Source organism: Sciurus vulgaris (assembly GCF_902686455.1).
Source record: "Sciurus vulgaris genome assembly, chromosome: 5".
Classification (NCBI taxonomy): Eukaryota; Metazoa; Chordata; class Mammalia; order Rodentia; family Sciuridae; genus Sciurus; species Sciurus vulgaris.
In genome coordinates, this window is record NC_136465.1 from 27,498,989 (window position 1) to 27,520,526 (window position 21,538).

The 21,538-nt window shown below is 36.4% G+C and overlaps 1 protein-coding gene across 4 annotated transcripts in view; it reads left to right on the forward strand.

Moving 5' to 3' along the window:
- The window catches only part of GALNT7 (polypeptide N-acetylgalactosaminyltransferase 7), a 131,699-nt gene that overhangs the window by 98,118 nt on the left and 12,043 nt on the right, over positions 1-21,538 (forward strand). For 2 of the 4 annotated variants that reach the window (XM_079142952.1, XM_079142953.1), the window contains exons 3-9: positions 8,623-8,789; positions 12,821-12,951; positions 13,193-13,272; positions 15,275-15,457; positions 15,589-15,771; positions 18,625-18,742; positions 20,211-20,333. In XM_079142952.1, coding sequence (XP_078999078.1) covers positions 8,623-8,789; positions 12,821-12,951; positions 13,193-13,272; positions 15,275-15,457; positions 15,589-15,771; positions 18,625-18,742; positions 20,211-20,333 — 985 coding nt within the window. The remainder of the gene's footprint in view (positions 1-8,622; positions 8,790-12,820; positions 12,952-13,192; positions 13,273-15,274; positions 15,458-15,588; positions 15,772-18,624; positions 18,743-20,210; positions 20,334-21,538) is intronic. The other 2 variants (XM_079142955.1, XM_079142954.1) reach the window with 2 other exon arrangements.

Genomic DNA, 21,538 nt, shown 5'->3' on the forward strand with positions numbered 1-21,538 from the left:
ATGACAACTGCTTCTCAAGAACTGCTGTTCAAAGAGACTCTTAGGAAAACTGTACAACACTGAAGAAAGAAATTGAAGAAGACTTTGGACGATGGAAAGACCTCCCATGCTCCTGGATAGGCAGAATTTATATTGTCAAAATGGCCATACTACCAAGAGAGTTCTACAGATTTAATGCAATTCCTATTAAAATCCCAGTGACATTCTTCATAGAACTAGAAAACGCAATCATGAAATTCATTTGTAAAAATAAGAGACCCAGAATAGCCAAAGCAGTCCTTAGCCAGAAGAGTGAAGCAGGAGGCATCACAATACCAGACCTTAAACTATACTACAGAGCCATAGTAACAAAAACAGCATGGTATTGGCACCAAAAGAGACACATAGACCAATGGTACAGAATAGAAGATACAGAGACAAACCCACATAAATACAGAGTTATCTCATAGTATAAAAAGCACCAAAAACACTGGCTGGAAAAAAAGATAGCTTATTCAACAAATGGTGCTGGGAAAATTGGAAATCCATATGTAACATAATGAAATGAGACCCCTATCTCTCACCATGCATGAAACTCATCTCAGAGAATCAAAGATTTTGGCACTAGAACAGAGACCTTGTGCCTAATTGAAGGAAAAAATAGGCCCAAATCCTAGCAGGTCAGCTTAGGATCTGATTTCCTTAACAAGACACCTAAAGCACAAGAAGTAAAATCAAGACTCAATAAATGGGGGGCTGGGGTTGTGACTCAGTGGTAGGGCACTTGCCTAGCATATGTAAGGCACTGGGTTCGATACTCAGCACCACATAAAAAATATAAATAAAGTTATTTTTTTAAAAAGTGTTAAAAAATAAAAACTAAATCAAGAATCAATAAATGGGATGGATTCAAACTAAAAAACTTCTCAGCAAAGGAAACAATCAGTAATGTGAAGAGAAAGCCTACAGTTTGGGAGAACATCTTTACCACATGCACCTCATATACAGCACTAGTCTCCAGGATATATAAAGAATTCAAAAAACTTAACACCAAAAGAACAAATAACCCAATCAATAAATGGGCCAAGAACTGAACAGACACTTCACAGAAGAAGATATACAGTCAATCAACAAATATATGAAAAAATGTTCAACATCTCTAACAATTAGAGAAATGTGAATCAAAACTAAGATTTCATTTCAATCTAGTCATAATGGCAATTATCAAGAATATAAGCAACAATAACTGTTGGCGAGGATGTGGGGGAAAAGGTACATTCATACATTGCTGGTGGGAATGCAAATTGGTGCAACCATTATAGAGAGCAGTATGGAGATTCCTCAGAAAACTTGGAATGGAACCACCATTTGACCCATCTATCCCACTCCTTGGCATATACCCAAAGGACTTAAAATTAGCATACTACAGTGACATAGCCACATCAATGTTTTCAGCAACTCAGTTCACAATAGCTAAACTATGGAACCAACCTAGGTGTCCTTCAGCAGATGAATGAATAAAGAAAATGTGGTATGTATATGCAGTGGAATATTACTCAGCCTTAAAGAAGAATGAATTGATGGCATTTGCCAGTAAATGAATGGAGCTGGAGAATATCATGCTAAGCAAAATAAGCCAATCCCCAAAACCCAAAGGCCAAGTGTGTTCTCTCATATGCAGTTGCTAATTCACAATGCAGGGGTGATGCGGGAGTCTAGGAAAGAATAGTTACTTTGGATTAGGCTGAAGGGAGTGGAGGGCATATGGAGGCACAAAGGATAGTAGAATGAATCAGACATTATTACCCTGTGGGCATGTTTGACTGCCAGTTTGATTCTACATCATGTTCAACCACAGGAATGAAAAGTTATACTCCATTTATGTATGATGTGTCAAAGTGCATTCTACTGTCATGTATAACTAACTAATTAGAACAAATAATTTTTTCTTTTTTTTAAAGAGACATAGAGAAGGGGACCTTGGCCAGGCTCTGTGATGGGGCAGCTTTCAGAAAAGCAGGAAACATTCCAGACATGCTTACCAAGACAACCACAAGAAAATAAAATTAAAATTCTGTTTGGCATAAAATAACAAACAAATCAAAGAATAGGTAAATTGTTAGGGCATGTTATGATTTTAACAGATGAGAGAAAACAGACATGTACAATGCCTTTTTGTTTTTTGTCCTTCTTAGCTGGAGTGATCTCCATATCGAAAATTTTATAACCAGCATGTTAAGATTGCATAAGATTTGTTGAGACTGTATTGCTCTTAAAAGCCTCTTACAGCACCAGATATTGAGGGAGTTGCCAGATGAGTTTAAGAGTACATGTTCTCAGTTATCCCAATGTATTAGGGAAAGGGGAGAGACGTAAGCAAATACGAGATAGGGAGATAGCTTATTTTCCAAAGAGAAGAGAGAAAATTTGGTTCTAGAAAGTTGACATTGATGTAAAATCCTAGGGGAGATCACTTAAACAGTAGCTCTCAGTAGAGGCCAACATCATTTGTGCAAAAGGAGTCAGACCAAACTCATACCTGCATATGAAAAAAGGGCTTATCACAGTGGAGCAGGTTACTGCATGGTACCCACTGCATCTTGATTTAGCAGGATGTTTTAGTAAAGTCTTCAGATAAGATAAAGAACTGTAGTTTGAATAGTAGTACATTAGGTGAAACAGAGGGAGTGATAATCGACCTCTCAGGGATAACACCTGCTTCAAAACAAAACATTTGATCTTCTCATATCTGTCTATATAAATAGTAGATGAGATAGAAATCATAGTAATCCAGTTTTCCACATAGAGAACTGGGAAGGATGGTTATTCACAATAAATGATAAACAGGAAAGAGCAGAGCCTGCTGGGCATAGTGTTGTATACCTGTAAGCCCAGTGACATGGGAGGCTGAGGCAGGAAGATTGCCACTTTAGCAAGACTCTGTCTCCAAATAAAAACAAAAAGGACTGGGGATGTAGCTCAGTAGTACTCCCTAGTACCAAGAATAAGAATAAGAAGTTTAAAAAGAGAAAGAAAGAGAGCAGAGCCTGCTGCAGCAGGCACCTAAACCGACAATATAAAATGCAGAAAGTGTAAGCATGTTATTTTATGCTGAGTTAAATTGTAAAAAATACAGAACGGGACGCATCAGGCATAACAGGAATTTGGGGAGAAAAGTTCTAGGTATCTGTGAGCTAGAATGTGATATAGTTGCAAAAGAAGCATGGTGCCGATGCAGTTTTAAATTATGGATGCAAAAGAATATCCTATACAGACTTGGACTATACTATTGCCCCCTTATGTTAGCCAATCCACATTTCAGTTATTACAGCAATCTTTTCTAGGACATACATTGATAAAATGGAGCATACCCAGAGAGGTGTGATGAGGATGTTTAACTTACGAATTTCTTGTGATGCTTAGATTATTTATTTTGCTGTTCATAATGCACTATAAGGAATAACATCTACCATAGCACCCCAGATGCTATGTGTCCAGTGTATGATGTCAAGGCACTAATTTTGCTTCATTCCAACCAAAGTACATAGAAACCAAACACTTAAGTAAAATCTACTTCCCTCAGTCTGTTGCATTTGAGCAATTGTGTTTAGCAATGATGATTCTTCTTTCATTGAAAATGTATATTAATTTCTGTTAATGTCAGATGCTAAGTTAGATTTTATATCTACATTTCTAATTATTCAACCATTGGGTGTCAGCACTCATGTAAATTGTAAGCATTTTCCATTTCCTTTTATCATATAAATGAGCAAAAGAGATTTTAGATGGAGGCAGGAAAGTTTATTTAAAAACAAAAGTAGAAGTGTACCTTTCTCCCACATCCTTGCCAGCATTTATTGTTACTTCTATTCTTGATGATTGCCATTCTGACTGGAATAAGATAAATCTCAGTGTAGTTTGGTTTTGCATTTCCCTGATTACTAAGACTATTGAACATTTTTTCATATATTTTTTGTCTATTTGTCTTTCTTCCTTTGAGAAATATCTGTTTAAGTTCATTTGCCTATTTATTGATTAGGTAAGTATACTTTGGAAAGCAGTATGGTGATCCTCCAAAAGACTAGGAGTGGAATCACCATAAATCCAGCTATCCCACTTCTTTGTATTTATCTAAAAGCTCTAAAAATCAGCATACTGTAGTGATACAGGGACATAGATATGCAATTCACAATAGTCAAGTTATGGAGCCAGCCTAGGTGCCCATCAACAGGCTAATGGATACAGAAAATGTGGTATGTATACACAACGGAGTTTTTTATTCAACCATAAAGAATGAAATTATGTCATTTGCTGGTAAATGGATGGAACTGGAGAACATCATGCTAAGTGAAATAAACCAGACTCAGAAAATCAAGGACTGAATGTTTTTTCTCATATGTGTAGAGAGAGAGGTGGGTGGGAGGGATGTTCTGATTGAGTTTTGCTTTGCTTTGTTTTGTATGTTTTTGTTTTTTGGTACTGAGGATGGAACCCAGGGATGTTTAACCACTGAGCCACATCCCTAGCACTTTTTTATATTTTATTTAGGAGCAGGGTCTCACTGAGTTACTTAGGGCCTCACCAAGTTGCTGAGGCTGGCTTTGAACTTGGGATCCTCCTGCCTCAGCATCCGGAACTTCTGGGATTATAGGTATATACCACTGTTCCCATTATGGGAGGGAATTTTTAAAAGGGGATCTCATGAAAATAGACAGAGGACCAATGGAGTGGAAAAAGGTGATCAGAGGGAGGAGGGAAGGACATTGGGAATAAAATGTGCCAAAATCTACTGTGTCCACATGTGAGTACACCACAATGAATTTGGTTTATATAATTATAACACACTAATTGAAATAACAATAATAGTAATAACAACAAAAATAATAGATGGAATATTAGTAGAGTAGAGCAAGCGGATGGAGGGAAGTAGGAGACAAAGGAAAGTGAAGGTACCAGAGGATGAGATTTATCATTTTATGTGCATGTGTGAACATAGCACAATGAACCCCACTATCATGTATAATTATAATGCACCAATAAAATAGTTTAAAAATCAGTTTTTCCCAAAGTGAAGATGTGTTTCCTGTGCCTAAAGAATCTTTCTATTAGATTTAGACTGCTTGCAGAATTAAGGGAACAAAATCCCAAATGACTCATTTTATTGAGATTCTCAGTGAATGATATAGAAGATACAACCTTTGGAAGGGGAAATATGAATAACACACACGCACACACACACGCACACACACATACACACACAAGTGCATGCATGCACACTTTATCATAGATTGATGGTAACATGGATTGCATGGATTTGCAGCCTAAAATGTTACATTTTTCATAATCCACAGAATTAGCTATTATTTGTTAATAAAGTCCAAATATACCAAGGCTTTATATCAAACTATAGATGTTAAAAATATAGCTGATACTCAAAGAATGCAAGTAAATTATTCATGTATATTTCATTTTTTATTTTGAAATCTACTGTTTGAATTTATAGAAAAGTCACTATGAAAATTCTTCCCCATCTTCTGATATCAAGCACCTGGCGCACATAGCTACCATGAAAATATTCTATAACATTACCCCAAGAATAACTCCATAGCTTAAACACTTCAAGCCTGTAATCTGAATGTGAATATTTGTAATCAGAATAGTTTTTGCAATGTAGCCAAACTACTGCTGTCCTAGAGGATTTAAAGGCTCTTCTGGAAAATGAGATGCTGGAGAGCAGAAGCTAGTAAATAATGTGTACCACGACTTGTCCATTTAAAATTGGCATTCTCTTTTCAGTTAGCCTTCCTCCTTATTAGAACTTAGAGCAGTACTCCTCCCCACCCCCTTACCCACAGGGCATATATTCTAAGACCCCAAATGGGTGCCTGAAAATGCAGAGAGTACCAAACCCTATAAATACAGTTTTCTAAAAGTTTATTTCTCCAAGTTCTGGAGGCTGGTCAGGCCCAAGATTGAGGGACAAGTATCTGGTGAGGGCCTCCTTGCTGCAGCCTCCATGGTGGAAGGTAGAATGTGAGCAAGAGAAAGCAAGAGGGAGGTGGCCCAAACTCTCCCTTTTAGGAACCCATGACCATGATAATAGTGTATACACTCTGCCCTCAAAGCCTGACCACCTCTCCTTAGGACCCACTTCCCATCATTGTTGGAGATAAGTCTCTAATATGTTAGCTTTGGGGACACATTCTAACCTTAGTAACTTATGGTTATTGTTTTGTTAACCTTAGGACAATGGTCCCTTTCACAGTAGCCCCACCCTGGTTACTCATCCCCACTGTAGTTCTCACTGAATCCTCTTACTTGTCTTCTACTGCCAGACCCTGACTTCCAACTTCTACCCTGTGGATTCACTGTGTGTCATCTTGTCCCTTACCACTGCATCTCCTAACAGGCCCCTAGCTAAGAGCTACTTGTCATATTCCCCTCTGGAAACATGTGGAAGCTTCTGGGCTCTATAATGTCACCATAGAGCCAAGAGAAACTGAAAAAAAAAAAAAATAATAATAATAATAATAATAGAGGTAGAGGCTGGGCAAAATTCTCTTCCTTCATCTGCTTTTGTTACGTTCTTATTTTGTTCCTTCCAGATTTTTCCACTAAAAGAGCTTCTGCCAACCTTTCATGTGAATGAGGAATAGCCCCCTTCTCCATGGAATGTGGAACCATCTGGAATTACTTGTTCTCAAGGGTATTTTAAATAGAAAGATTTTGCAGCAGAGTGAACATAATTGAGAAAAGAAAATATATCAAAAGGCATTTCAAAATTACTATCTCCAAAGCAACACAGTAAATTACTGTGGAGCAGCTACTATGTGCTAGGTGCCAGGAACAAGGTGGTGAGCACAATAGATGAGGTTCCTACCCCTAACGAATGTACAATCTTGAACATTTTTATAGGAAAGATTACTATGCAAGGGCATAGAGAAATATGCACCAGAATGATCATTTGTAATAATTGGTGAAGACTCAACTGATACATTCACTTATCAGGAAATGATTAAATAGATTATAGCATAGTCATACTGTAGAATATTATATAATAGTTAAAAAGAATTAGATGTGTCTGTACATGCTCCCATGAAAGAAAAATCTATACCTAATCATCTGAATATATGTCATGTATCTATACAGACATGTCTGCATGAATAGAAACTTAGAAAAATACAACCATTAAGATGATTTCCTCTAGAAGATGAAATCTGACATGCTTGGAGAGAGGTAGAATGGGAATTGTCATCATTATAAAGTTCTGTATCACTTGAGATTTGCATGACAAGCTGTGTGTTACTTTTCATCATTTTTAAAACAAAGGATCTAAGAAAAGTGAAAAACAAAATAAATACCCAGAGTTGCTACTGGCACACAGACTAGTCTACATGTTTAGAGAATTATTATGTCTAAATGTTAATAGGTAAGAAGAGGTGGATAAAATGAACAACATACTGTTCCAGCTCTCTTGCCCCCTTGTCCTTTGCAAGAGTACAAGGCCTTTGGGAGGTTTCTCTGAGGGTGGTGAAGCAGCCCTCATGAATCCCCTCTCTTGTGTTCAACCTACCTACTTCCTACCTTTCTTTAGTCTGTTTTCAATTCCTTTCCCTCTCTCATTCAAAGTTCCTGTCTTGCAAGTTGCCTTAGAAATTGGCTGTCCTTCACAGCCAGTTCTGCCGCTTTAAGCCCAGTAGTTAGAGTAAGAGGAAGAAAAATGTTGCCAGAGCCTCTATCTGGGTCACAGTTTGGGGGGATTACCATCCCTACCTACCTAAAATTAGATGTCCTTTGCTCTGCCCACATTAATTGCTCTCCAGAAACATCACATCTTCTTACAAAACTTGCATTTCTCCTTTACTATGTTTTTGAGCTTGTTATTTTGAAAGAGCATTTGTCTTCTCCTAACTTTAGGTTACACTTGAATCCCCTCTTTGAGAACCACATACCCAAGCCTTCCCTGGCAGCCTGAGTCTTCTTCAGGCCGGGCCCTGTCTTGTGCTTCCTCCAGTTAGTAAAATCTCCTGAAAACTTGATTCTTGCTATAGTTGTTTCTGATAGTTTCATACAGAATAACTAAAGATCCTTTTGCTCCAGTCAACTAGCCCTACACACATTAGACTTCGTTTATTCATTCAAGATCAAGTTTTTAAATGCCTGCTTATGCTTTGGTTCAGCCTGTTAACTTTTTTTTTTCTCTAAGTTTCTTAACCATATTAGAACATGATAGCTTTTAAATGCAGTAGTAGAGTAATTTCTTCCTGGCAAGTGAAATAAACTTCTTGCACCAAAAGCTCAAGTTTCAAAAAGGAAAATAAATTGGTATCTATCAGAGAAAACAAGAACCTGATAGCTGTAAGTAGTATCTTAGGCATCCTCAGCAGAAATTCATAAATTAGTTCTTTTTATCACACCATGTACTGGTTATGAATTAGCCGTATCTAGGGGTAACTTTATCTCCTGGTAGCTTCTCTCTTCTATCTTGTGTTTCTGCTAATATATAAAAGAGTGTATTTCATTTACTTTCCTTATTTAAGTCAATAATACTTTATCCAGTTAGAAAAATACAATCATAGTAAGTTTGGAGCCGAGCATTATAAATCACCTCTAAATAAATATGATGAAATTTTCTTTTTGCAGATGCAAGTATTGGCATTATGATGATAACCTGCTCACTTCAAGTATTGTCATTGTCTTCCATAATGAAGGATGGTCAACCCTCATGAGAACAGTTCACAGTGTAATCAAAAGGACTCCAAGGAAATATTTAGCAGAGATTGTGTTAATTGATGATTTCAGTAATAAAGGTAATGGCTATCAAATTGACAGTTTGTCTATAAAAGTTAATTATGAGTAATTACAAATTTAAAATTAAGTGTTAGTATTGACAGTATCTATTATCAGCAAATGACACTATGCCAAGCATTGTGTATGAATTATTTTGTTTAATCCTAACAGTAATTTTTAGAATAAATATTGTTATTATCTCCATTTTACACACCAAAGGCTCAGAGATATCAAGTAACTTGCTAACAGTCACAAAGATAGTAATTAACAGTTGGATACAAAACCGCAGGCTCATAAGTTTGTTTTCAATCACTATCTTACACTACACCAGTTCTTTAGGGCTTTGATTTTATAAAATTTTAGTCATGGAAGTTTGAAAGACTGAAAAAGTGCAATTGCATGTATATTGCAAGGCCTCCTGAAGGGCCCTCCACAGTTTTTACATTGAACTCCATATACCTATTTCATAGCCTGTACTTTACATTTGAATGATGATGCAAATATTAATTTTGGCCAGAAACTATGGACTATTTTTATTTATGATAGTATCTTTTAAAGCTTATTTTGTTCTGTATTTGATTTAGGATAGTAAATAAAAGGAAATGTTTTTCATTCTTTTTAAGGAGGCAGCTATTATTAGGAAGGTATTGGTTAGTCTTGGCTAAGCTTAGCAAGAGAGTTATTGAGCAGTGATTTTTCCAGATAAGTGATTTTTTAAATTAAATATTTTCTTTATATTATTGTAAGTTGAATACCTTAACTACATAAATTTGATAATACAAATAATGCTATAACCTAAGTCAACATGTAAATAAAAATGGAATTTTGCTGCTGTTTGAAAATTGATCAGAGAGCTCAGACTACTCAATAACAATAGGACAATTGCATTCTGGCAAATAAATTTTGCAGAAAATTGTTCTATATAAGAGTGGTATCATTGAATATAGGCAGAACATGGGTAGCATGAAAATATCTCTCTAAATGCCTTTAAAAAGGCTTCCTTCCACCACTTAATTTAGAACTCTTATAGTCTGGATAAACCATGCTGTTTTTTCAGGGACATGACTACAGTCTTGATCTGCACACATGTTAGCATTAGGAGAAATAGAATATGACTTACTTCCTTTTCCCTTTATCTTGGTGCAGTGGATCATGTTTTTCAACTAATCATATTTAATCAAACTAGAGAATGTATAGCTTAATATTTTTAGTCATATCAAATGCATTTAGACTTTTTTTTTTTTGTATTGGGGATTGTACCCAGGGACACTTTACCACTGAACCACATCTCTAGTCTTTTTTATTTTAATTTTGAAACAAGGTCTTGCTAAGTTGCTGGGGGTCTCACTAACTTGCTAAGGTTGGAGTAGATTGCAGTCCTTCTGCTTTTGCCTCCAGGGTTGCTGGGATTATAGACATTTTATCTTGGTTGCATTTTTTTATAACAGAAATGTTTACATCAAAAACATTATCCTTATTCCAAGACAAATATTTGAAAATATGTTTTATGGTGATACTGTTGGTGCCAACAATGTTAGCAGTTTAGAAAAATCTAAACCTGCAAAACAACTTTGAGGAATCTCCCTTGATTATACTGATTTTAAGAACCCCTATATTATTAGCATAAGAAAAATCTCAACATATCCTTAAAATGTAAAGGTTTACCAAAAAGTATTTACCATCCTGAAATAACTACTTGGTCCCAAAAAGCATAACAGAATTTTGGACTTAAGATTTTTGTGCCTTTTACTTTCACCTTTTTGTGATCAGTGCTTCAGTTGCTACAGATCTCTTATCTTCAGTGTCATGTGCCACACTTTGAAGGCAGTCATGTGGGACTGCTTTGCTCAAGGTATGCAAAACTTTTTAGGTTTCTCTTGAACTGAAAGTACAGAAGATATGTAATTATTTTTCCCAAACTCACAATGACTTTAACATCTGTTGGTCCTCACTTCAGTAAAATTTCATGTTTGGTTAATATGGCTTGAGTGAAAGTTTGGGTTGTACTTTCTCCAATATATTCAGAAACTAAACTTTGAAGCTATAATTTTTCTTTTAGACAAAAATTAATAATATAAAACCTAACATAGGCACTAACTACTCATAATAACACTTAGGTTCCTGAAAATTGCAGTGTCCTCTCAACAAGGTTTGGAGCCTTTAAACAGAGCAAGCTCCTCCACATGCATGTGCATCAGCCAGCTGAGGCTAAATCAGGTTATAAAACAGGACTCCACACTCTGAATGGCTTGCAACAACGAAAGGTTTTCTCTGTTTATACTACGTTTCCTGTAGGTTAGCCCTGTCTCTATGCTTCATCTTCACTGCAGGACCTCCACTTTGCAGAGCAGCCTCAGTCAACACTGCCTGCATGAAGGTAGAAAGAAAGAAGAGACATAGTAAGGCACAAGGGACCTCATAGTGCTGATAAGTGACCCAGGGCATTTCCATCCACATGACATTAGCCACAGCAAGTCACACACCCAGCCTGACATCAGTGTGTTAGAGGAGGGTAATTTTACCCCAAGAGTGGCAATGGTTATTTTGAACCCTATTACAGTCTATCACTGTGTAAGGTTCCAGAGAAGCAAGGAGTCATTAGATTCACCATTTCCCTTTTTGAATCATCTTAAATGAGAATCTAAACTGGAAGAAAAGGCCACCAACTTGTTTCTGTCCATAGAAATGTATTTAAGATGTGTTTAGGTTGCATATCCAAGAACACACCTGATGGAATTCAAAAATATTTAAAAAGATAATAATAATAATAACTTAGGATACCAGGCTTTAAAAAAAAGGGTGGCAGGGAGAAGGTTTAAAATAAATAAATACATAAAAGCTAACAGGGAAAATTACCCAGCTTTTCTGGAGGGGGGATATAAAGCATGAGAGTTTTATTTATAAAGTCATTAAAACTGCCAAAACAGAAGGAAAAAATTTGCCCTCGATTCTGAATACCCATGTGTTTGTGGGTATCTTACTAATAATAAGATCCCTACAATTAGTAAAATATTAAGTGTATTGTCTAATGTATGTCCCTAGTGTATTAAGTGTATTGTCTAATATGTCCCTAGCTCATCTGTATAGCAATTTTTTGTGTGTGACTTTTATATTCATGGGCCAAATTTTTAAACGGTTTTTGTGTTGTCATGAATCATCTTTAGAGGATCCAGGAGCTTGTTCTGGCTGTGGTGAGCGAATTTCACAGGCTCATTGTGATACAAACAAAAGCTGTTCTCTGACAATGGGAAGCCAAGATGGAAACTTTGCCAAATGTATCTGGTTTTTATAACACAAAATTTCCTCTACTAAATTACAAACATACATGTGTATATATATAATTATAATAATAATCCAATATAATTATACACACACTTGTAATGCTAAGATACAGAGAAAAGGGGATCTTTTGATTGTTACTTGCCAACATGGTGGGAACCATATTCATCACAGTAAGACTACAAACTTCATTTCCTATTGCAGTTGGAGACATATGGTCCAGAAACAAAATGTATAACCCGTGCAGATTTCAGTGAAGTTGTACGTTATTAGTGCACAGTGCGTCTTCAGAAATATGAACCATTACTTCTGACAATGCAAAAAACAACAAAAAAAATCTTTTAGATTGGACATTAACGTGTTACTTTTTTAAAAAGTTTTAATGTATCTTAAAGACTCAACTGTCAATTGGTGTAATCAGCATTTATTTAAAGGTTAGCAGGGTGTTTGATAATTGTCATGCTAACCAGTTCTCTATAGATATATTAATCTTAAATTTTAACTTAAGTAATACATATCAGCTTCCATCTTTTTTTCCCCCTGGGGGGATTTAACCCAGGGCCTCACTGATGCTAGGCACAGGCACTACTACTGAGCTAACCCCCCCAGAAGGCTGCAGGCCTTGCTTTTCCTCTATTTTAATAGATTAAACATTTGATATGGCCCATGTAAAATTACTGACTGCCCAGCACATTTATACTCTTTATCGAGAAAAATAATACTTGTTGTATGCAAAGGTTTCATTTATATTGATTAAATTTTTTATTCATAGACCACTTAAAAGAAAAACTGGATGACTACATTAAGATGTGGAATGGCCTAGTGAAGGTATTCCGAAATGAGAGAAGAGAAGGATTAATTCAAGCACGAAGTATTGGTGCTCAGAAGGCTAAACTGGGACAGGTAGGAAGCATATGCTATCTACAAAGTCAATAGCTTGGATTTGGTAACTAAAAGATCATATAAAGTTTTAATCACCCTTCAGGTTTTTAAAATGAAATGAGAATGCTGGCTTGAACAGATAACTACTGTGTCAAATTTGACTATAATGCTAATTTTCGTTAGCGTCTAATTTTAAATTGTGTGTGATTTGTGATGTACCATATGCAAGGAGTATTCTTTCACCCTGCCTCTTTTTTTTAAGGTTTTGATATACCTTGATGCCCACTGTGAGGTGGCAGTTAACTGGTATGCACCACTTGTAGCTCCCATTTCTAAGGACAGGTAACATTACCTTGCTTTTTTTCTTTCCTAGTTGAAAAGTAAACCTTGTCCTAGAAGGACAAATAATATTCTTTGGTTCCACTTCTAGTTAGTGCATCTAGTATTGTGTTTTGAGTGTTATCCTTGAGCTTGTTGTTTCCTTGGGTGGAACTAGACTGATACTTTGGGATGATTCAAATATAGGAGTCTGGCATTTGGGAAACCTAGGTTGAGTCATCTTGTGATTCCATTACTGAGGATCCCTCCGATTCCAAAAACTTTCCTTAACAGAAACATTAGTTGTTCCCTCTTAAATACAAGCACGAGTTCCAGAGACTTGAAGAACCAACCATGCTTTAAAATTGTACCTATTCTTTTTTTATACCCTTTTAAATTATTACTTTAGATAGTAAGGACCAGCTGTTACTTTTGTCAAGGCTTTAGGTTCCTATAGAAACTTTAAGGTTTAGAAATAGACAACTATGCCATGGAAATGTGGTGCTCACCATTAAATCTCCAGAAATGTCTGAAACAGCAGAAGGCAGCAGTAATCTCCTAGTTCCAAAAGCCTTTCTTGCTTCTCATCCAGAATTCTGGCTATTTCAGAATCTAGGAGAATGAGACATATCCCTGTGGTGAATGGCATGAGTCAGAGGAAGAACTTAGAAGACTTTATCATGAGAGGATTTAAGATAAAGTCCTATCATAAACATCTTTTCACATGCTGTCCAACTTAATCTTCACAGCAACCCTGAAAGTTAGAGGTGGTTAGCTCCATTTACAGAAGTGGATATTGAGGCTTAGAAAAATTAAGTAATTTGCCCCAGATCAGATAGCTAATAAACTGCCAAACTGAGGTCTTTGGGCCACTTTAAATTGCACCATTTATTTAGAAATACAAAAAGCATGATGAGTGAGAAAAGATAACAAACCAAGTATTGGATAACCAACTTTGTCCAGGGGGATGCTAGTAATCTTCCTGGCAATAAGAAAGTGGTTTTCCAGCGTTCCAGTAACAATCCCATATATTCCACAGGGAACCTCCAGCATGAGTTCACACTCTGGAGAGAATGAAGCACACGTCTAAGATTCACTTCCCCATATCAAGGTTCTAAGCCTTGATTTTCCCCTTTCTCTTGGTTTCTAACATCTAAAGAGAACTGTAACCTGGTTAGGGAAAGGTATGCTCTCTGTTTTAGGATATACATTTTAAAATCCTTTCCAATAATATGAGCCTTGAAACAACCTGGGTACCAGATTACCTTTGTAATGTCAACTCTGTCTGATTGGTTGCACAGTACTCGCATTTTTATGATGCCCAAATAGAAAGAATTGGCTTTTTCTCTTTTGCTCCAAAAGCACTTAAGTTCTTCAACAGATTTTGAGGGATTTTTTTTCTTGCTGTTTTTTTGGTTTTTGTTTTTGGTTTGTATTTTTGGTTTTTTTTTTTTTTTAAGTAGCAATACATTACAGAATCTTTATATTTGCAATAAAAGGTAGAAGGAAGGAGATTGAGTACAAGCACAAAAACACATTTTCAAAAAAACTGCTTTCAAAGAAATGGAAAGTAAAAAAGAGCTAGAATTGCTAAGAACATGGCAACTATTATCAGCACACATGTGCGCACACACACATTTTTAATGGAGGACAGAGAGGAAGAATAGCAGACAGATAAAATCTTGTAAATATTGGAAAATTACCAAGAGAAAGTTGCCAGTAGCACCAAAGTAAAATGGAGAGAACACGATTAAACTCAATGGCATGGCCCTTTGTCCCTGAGGTTTGTCTGTAAGCCTGGAGGAAAGTCTCCTCTATCCTCTCCTTTCACTGTCAGGCTCTTGGCTTGTATGAAACATTCATTTACTCTGTTTCCCCATTAGATATTCAAGTTCCCTAATCCAAAAATAAACCAACTACAAAACAACAACAACAAAACTACAGAAAAGGACAATGTAGTTAGGCATGCTGGAACTAGTCAGTTTGGGGTTCTTAAATGCTTCTTCATTTTCTGTAAATGTTTCAGAACTACATGTACTGTGCCTCTAATAGATTACATAGATGGGAATGATTATTCCATTGAACCACAGCAAGGTGGGGATGAAGATGGTTTTGCCCGAGGGGCCTGGGACTGGAGTTTACTGTGGAAACGTATTCCTCTAAGCCACAAGGAAAAGGCCAAAAGAAAACATAAAACTGAACCTTATCGGTAAAGATTATTACTTTTTCTTTTATGTTGAATGTTTATCTAAGTACTTTTTTTTTCCTTCCCCATGAACTCATATAAATATGTGGGTACGTTTCCATTTGATCTTTGCTGCCATCATCAACACAATACAGAACCATTTGCACTGTGCCGCTTATAGATGTCATAAATGGCAACACATATGAAATTGTACCCCAAGGGGGTGGTGATGAAGATGGGTATGCCCGAGGAGCATGGGATTGGAGTATGCTCTGGAAACGGGTGCCTCTGACCCCTCAAGAGAAGAGACTGAGAAAGACAAAAACTGAACCGTATCGGTAATCACTAAATCACTTACATATTTTTCTTTTCTCCAGTTGCTGCTAACCTATTAACCTCTTGGCAAGCTAAAAATCTGTTGTTAAATCTGTAGATGCTATCTCAGATTCTGAAAGAGCTTCTTTCCTTCCACTCTTTCAGAGCTTTGAATTTTCACATTTGCTCCTTTGTAATTGCTTTCACCCTAAATGCAAGCTCCAATATTGAGAATTATATTCTTTCATTGGGGAAAACAAATAATGTGAAATAATAAGGTAAAAAAAGAAAACCTTTACTGTCCTGTCCCATTAGACTAGATAACAAATTTTGTTCTTTTGATGACAGTGTCATTCTATAAATTTAAAATACATAAATTACTTATAATCTAAGATTTTAATTTCTACTTTGATGCCTTAGTGTAATGATAACAATGAAAGACACTAGCAAGATATTTGGGAGGTTCCCCCCTTTTGTTTTATATGCTAACTCTTAAATATTAATTTCGTTCCAGTTAAATCTGATGAATAAAAATGCATGACTTTAGAAGATGTTACATAGACTCCCTTATGGCTTCATTCTCAGAAGAGGGCTTGATTAAAAGAAAACTCTATTCCACAATCAGCTTTAGTCTCCTCTTGTGGTTCTTCAAGTAGAACAATTTATTCTACTCTCTTCTTTTGATCTTTCAATTGGAACATTTTACTGTCTTTCAAAAAAGTGACCCCAAATGAAATGTTTGCTAAATGTTAATGTAGCTGTCTCCAAATTGTGTCTATTTTTATTTTTTGATTCTGTGGTTCTGCTTTCGGTTTCTTTCTCCCTGTTATGTTGCTGATAAATGTTCAAATTTTGTTTTGGGAAGGTGCTTCAATGTCATGGAAATGCTAGTGGGATTTGGGCATGTCATGATATCAAGATACTGAATGGCAAACATAAGGAAATTATAGAACTTTAAGCTTTATTGGACATTCTCCAAATTTTCATTTGACAATTTCTTACCCCAAATACTCCAGGAATCTGCTACTTACCTGCTTAACCTAAAAATTCTGGGGAAAAAAAATAATAAAGGGTACTGCTTACATTTATGTTTCTGCTCATTCTATGGGCTAGAAAAGACCTTCTTTAAGCAAGCTAAGAAAATTTAAGAGAGGTTTCCCTTTAATTAACTCTCAAGTTTCCATATTAGCTCATTAAATCCCGATTTTTCAATTCTGCAAATATAATAAATATTCAGTTATTTCAAAGTTACCACAACTGGTATATTTGTTGCTCAGTTTAAGTTTTTTTAGGTGTTTCACATCTGGAATGATGAGATCAAACAGGTCTGTTCTGAAATGGATGGGAATATATCTAAAGGCCAAAAGAGCACAGTGGTAGTAGAACAATTTTTAATGACAGTTAAAGTATATCCAAAAATGTGGTAGTACTGTTTCATTAGCATATTTTAATAAAAGTCATTAAAAAACCTTTCTCTTGATGTGATTTTAGTTAGTATTGAAATATTATTTGATTCATTATCCACTCAGCAAATATTGAGTACATACTGTGTGCCAGCCACTATGCATTTAAAAAGATATGTTCCCTCATGAAACTTAAATTATGGGAGTAAGACAGAAATTGCACAGATAGCTACACACACACACACACACACAAAAAAAAAAAAATACTGGAACAGCAACTGTGATAAGTAGTATGAAAAAAAAATCACATGATGAAGCATCATAGAGGCTGAGACTTTAAGGAGGAAGAACATGTAGGAGTGTAAAGAACATGGTGGAGGCTCTGAGACAGAGGCAATCTGACCTAGCCCAGGTGAGAACAGAGCAGCAAAGAACTCGAAGGTAAGGGAGCTGGGTGAGCCTAGATAGTGGGGAGGCATCACACAGGCCCATGTGAAGGAATCTGCTCTGGCTGCTGCATGAATAGATTCGGATGGGGGCAGAGTAGAATAAAGGACACAAGTTCTGGAACTACTGTACTGTCCAAGCCGTATTGGCCTGGTCTAGGGTGGTAGAAATGAATTTGGGGAAAAAGAAGACCATTTCAAAACTATATTCCAGGTAGAATCAATATTACTCAGTGATTGGTTGAGTATTAGGCGTGATGATGGAGAAAGCCCCTAAAACTCAAGAATTGTGATGCATTAACAATTAACTTTTCAGTGGGAGTGGAGGGGCACACAGCAGTATGAAAGTTATTACATTAGCGTTTCTTCCAATAGTAGGAGTGACTGGACCCTAAAAATCTACCCAATCATTTTTCTCTTGCCTCAAAACGTACCCAATCAATCAGGCCCACAGATCACCCTTTTCCATTTCGTACAGTAAATAGCAATGTGGAATTTTCCTGTGTCATTTCTACACTACATTTGCAAACTCTGAATGAACTGTGGCTATTCTAATGTGATTTACACCCTTATTTGGCAAGCCCTGAGCTATAAAATTAAAAAATGACAGACTACTTCCATGGTGTATGGTTTCGTTCATCCCAGAATGACTCATAAATCACTGCAGGAGCAGTTAGCAGACCACGGCTGTGTGGCTCTGTGTTTCAGGAGTGAAAGAGAAATTTTTATTTTAACTAAAATGAAGGCTTAATTTTTAAATCAACAAAGAACCAAGGCGCCCTCTAATGGTGAAATGACACAAAGCTCTAATTTGTGATGCACTTGGTTTCAGTTAGAAATTTTGGTAAATTCATTAAGGAATTCGGAACAAATTATTTTTGAAGGATTGATAATTTCTTAATGTTTGGCCATCAGTTTTGTCTCTTCTGTGCACATTTGGTCTGTATTCTAAAAATCTTGTTTTCTATTGGCAAAAGGATGTTGGGGGTTTGTCTTTAATGGTTATTTCAGTGTTTCTCTTTCGTAGGTCCCCAGCCATGGCTGGTGGATTATTTGCCATTGAACGAGATTTCTTCTTTGAACTGGGTCTCTATGATCCAGGTCTCCAGATTTGGGGTGGTGAAAACTTTGAGATCTCATACAAGGTAATGTTTCATTTAAATAATGGAGTTTTCTAAGTAGTTACTGACTTTTGTGATTTTCAGATAAAGCTAGTTTCTTTAAAAATAATATATAATGCATTTTTTTGAATTATAAGGAATGACTTAACATACATTTGTGGGGAAATAGAGCAAAATGCAAACTCTAAATTTATGTGTTTATAGAGCTTACTTCAAAATTGTGGCCAATAAGCTTCAGAAATGGAAATAACCCCTTTCCCCACTCCCAGGCTTTCTGTACACTGGAGCCATGTGTGATAGTAACCCTTTGGAGAATCTGCATGTTTTAGGGCCACAGTTGGCCATCCACTGACACCCTTTATCACTGTGTAGGACATGATGAGTCAAGACAGAAGCAGATTCCCACAGTAATTGTGCATCCTCAGACTGCATTGGAACTGTCTTCCCGCAGCACCTCCCCTGTTGTTTGAGACAGTTCCCAAGCACTAATATCTTTCATGCTCCAACCCCCACCTGAACACCCACTCCTACCCCCAATTTCCAAAAAAGAGAGAAAACTGTACCACAGTTTGAGTTACACAGGTATTCATTACCTCTTGTCTTAACTGTCCTGTGCTTAGCACTGTGAGGAGTAAAGTGGTCCTTGTTCTCAAGGAATTTACAGTTGATTTCTAATACAATAAGAAAGAGGAATGGCATTCATTTGGTGACATTAAGAAATAGCATTGATTGTGCTAGAGGTAGAATATGAGGCAGAACTAGAAAGATGCCCCTGATATCACTGAGGAGAGAAAAAGGGAGGGGGAGGGAGGCCTGAGCAAGTAGAATGGGAAAAGGCACAAATGTGTGAACATGAAGTGCACATTCAGGAAATGGTGTCAAGCAGTTTAGCAGAAGCAGGCAGCATGAACAAAGACAGTTAAGAAGATAAAGTGGGCAAGAGGTTAGGGCCATGTTAGAGTCTTTAATGCTGAGTTAAGAGATTTTTACCTAACTTTATAAGCAATGGAGAACTATCAAAGATACTAAGCAAGCAGATAACATGACCCAAGCTGCCCTTCAGCTACAATAATCTCTTGCTATAAATAAGGATAGAGTTAAGTAGAGAGATGCTGAAGGTGAAGAAGTCAGTTAGCAGGTTATTATAATAATCACCCAGTTAGGAAATATGTTAGCATTGGAAACACAAGTGTTGTGAATCATTTGTGAATGAAGAATCTGCATTGCTTTGCAAGGTTATATTGAGAAAAGGTCCCTAGGGATTGCAAGTATACAGGAAGAGACCCTTTATCAGTTTATTGTTATAGTGCCATTGCCTTCCTTGTTATTATGAGTGTTTTAAATGATCAATTATTTTAGGATTTGTTCAGCTTATGAATTCTGTGAGGACATTATATTTAATTTAGATTTAATATTTATATTTAGAAGACATTTTTTATAATGCATTTTTGCATTTGAAACAACTTACACAACATGTGTTTTCTCTTGATAGATATGGCAGTGTGGTGGCAAATTATTGTTTGTCCCTTGTTCTCGTGTTGGACACATCTACCGTCTTGAAGGCTGGCAAGGAAATCCTCCACCCCTTTATGTTGGGTCTTCTCCAACTCTAAAGGTGAGTGTTTTGTTTAAAAGGGGAGAGGGAGGGCTGGGGAGATAGCTCAGTCGGTAGAGTGCTTGCCTTGCAAGCACAAGGCCGTGGGTTCGATCCCCAGCACCGCAAAAAAAAAAGACAAATTAAAATTAAAAAATAAATAAATAAAAGGGGAGAGAGATGGGGAACTAACAGCTACAGACCACATGCCGTTATAGTCAGTTAACAAACGTCAGCTCATTGAATGGGGTACACCTCTTAAATAGTCATGCTTGTTCTCACCTTAAACTTAGGCTAGGCTCACTCTGTTATTCTGTAGGATTATTCACTGTACCCCATTCTTTTTTCATTGAAAAGTAAAAAGTACTTAATTATGATGTAGAACAATATTTTGACACCTGTACATTGTGCATTGAGTAAATCAAGTTATTTAACATGCATTACATAATATACTTATCACTTTTTTGTGGTAAGAACACTTAAAATCGATTTTCATATATACAGTATATATTAACTATAGTAGCCATGATATACAATAGATTTCTTGAACTTATTCCTCCTGAGAAACTGAACTTTTATGTCTTTTGTCCAACATCTCCCCAATCCTCCTACCCACCTCAGCCTTGATAGCCACCATTTTACTTTCTGTTTCTATGAGTTCTGCTTTTTTCACTCCACATCTGAGTGATATCATGCAGTATTTGTCTTTCTGGGCCTGGTTTATTTCACTTAATATAATGATCTCCTTGTTGTTGCAGTTGACATGATTTCCTTAGTTTTAAAGACTGAATATTCTATTGTATATATCACATTTTCTTTATGCTTTTGTCAGTTGATGGGCACTTAGATTGATTTCATGATTTCATAACTGTTATGAATAATGCTCAACTGAACATGTAAAATAGAGGTTAGCACCTGTGGTCCAGAGACCAAATCTAACCCATTTATAAAGTTGTGTTGGAGCTCAACTCACTAATTTTTTTGCACATCATCTATGACTTCTTTCTCCCTACACTAGCAGAGTTAAGTAGTTGCCACATAAATCGTATGACTCACAGAGCCAAAGATACTTACTGTCAACCCTTTATAGAGAAAATAAACTGATGTGTAGTGTAGAAAATCAAGGGGATAGAATGAATAAATGTCATTGCATATATATTCATACAAGCATTCATTCTTTCTATAAAACCTTAGAAGCCAGACAATGTCAGCTTATTTTGTTATTC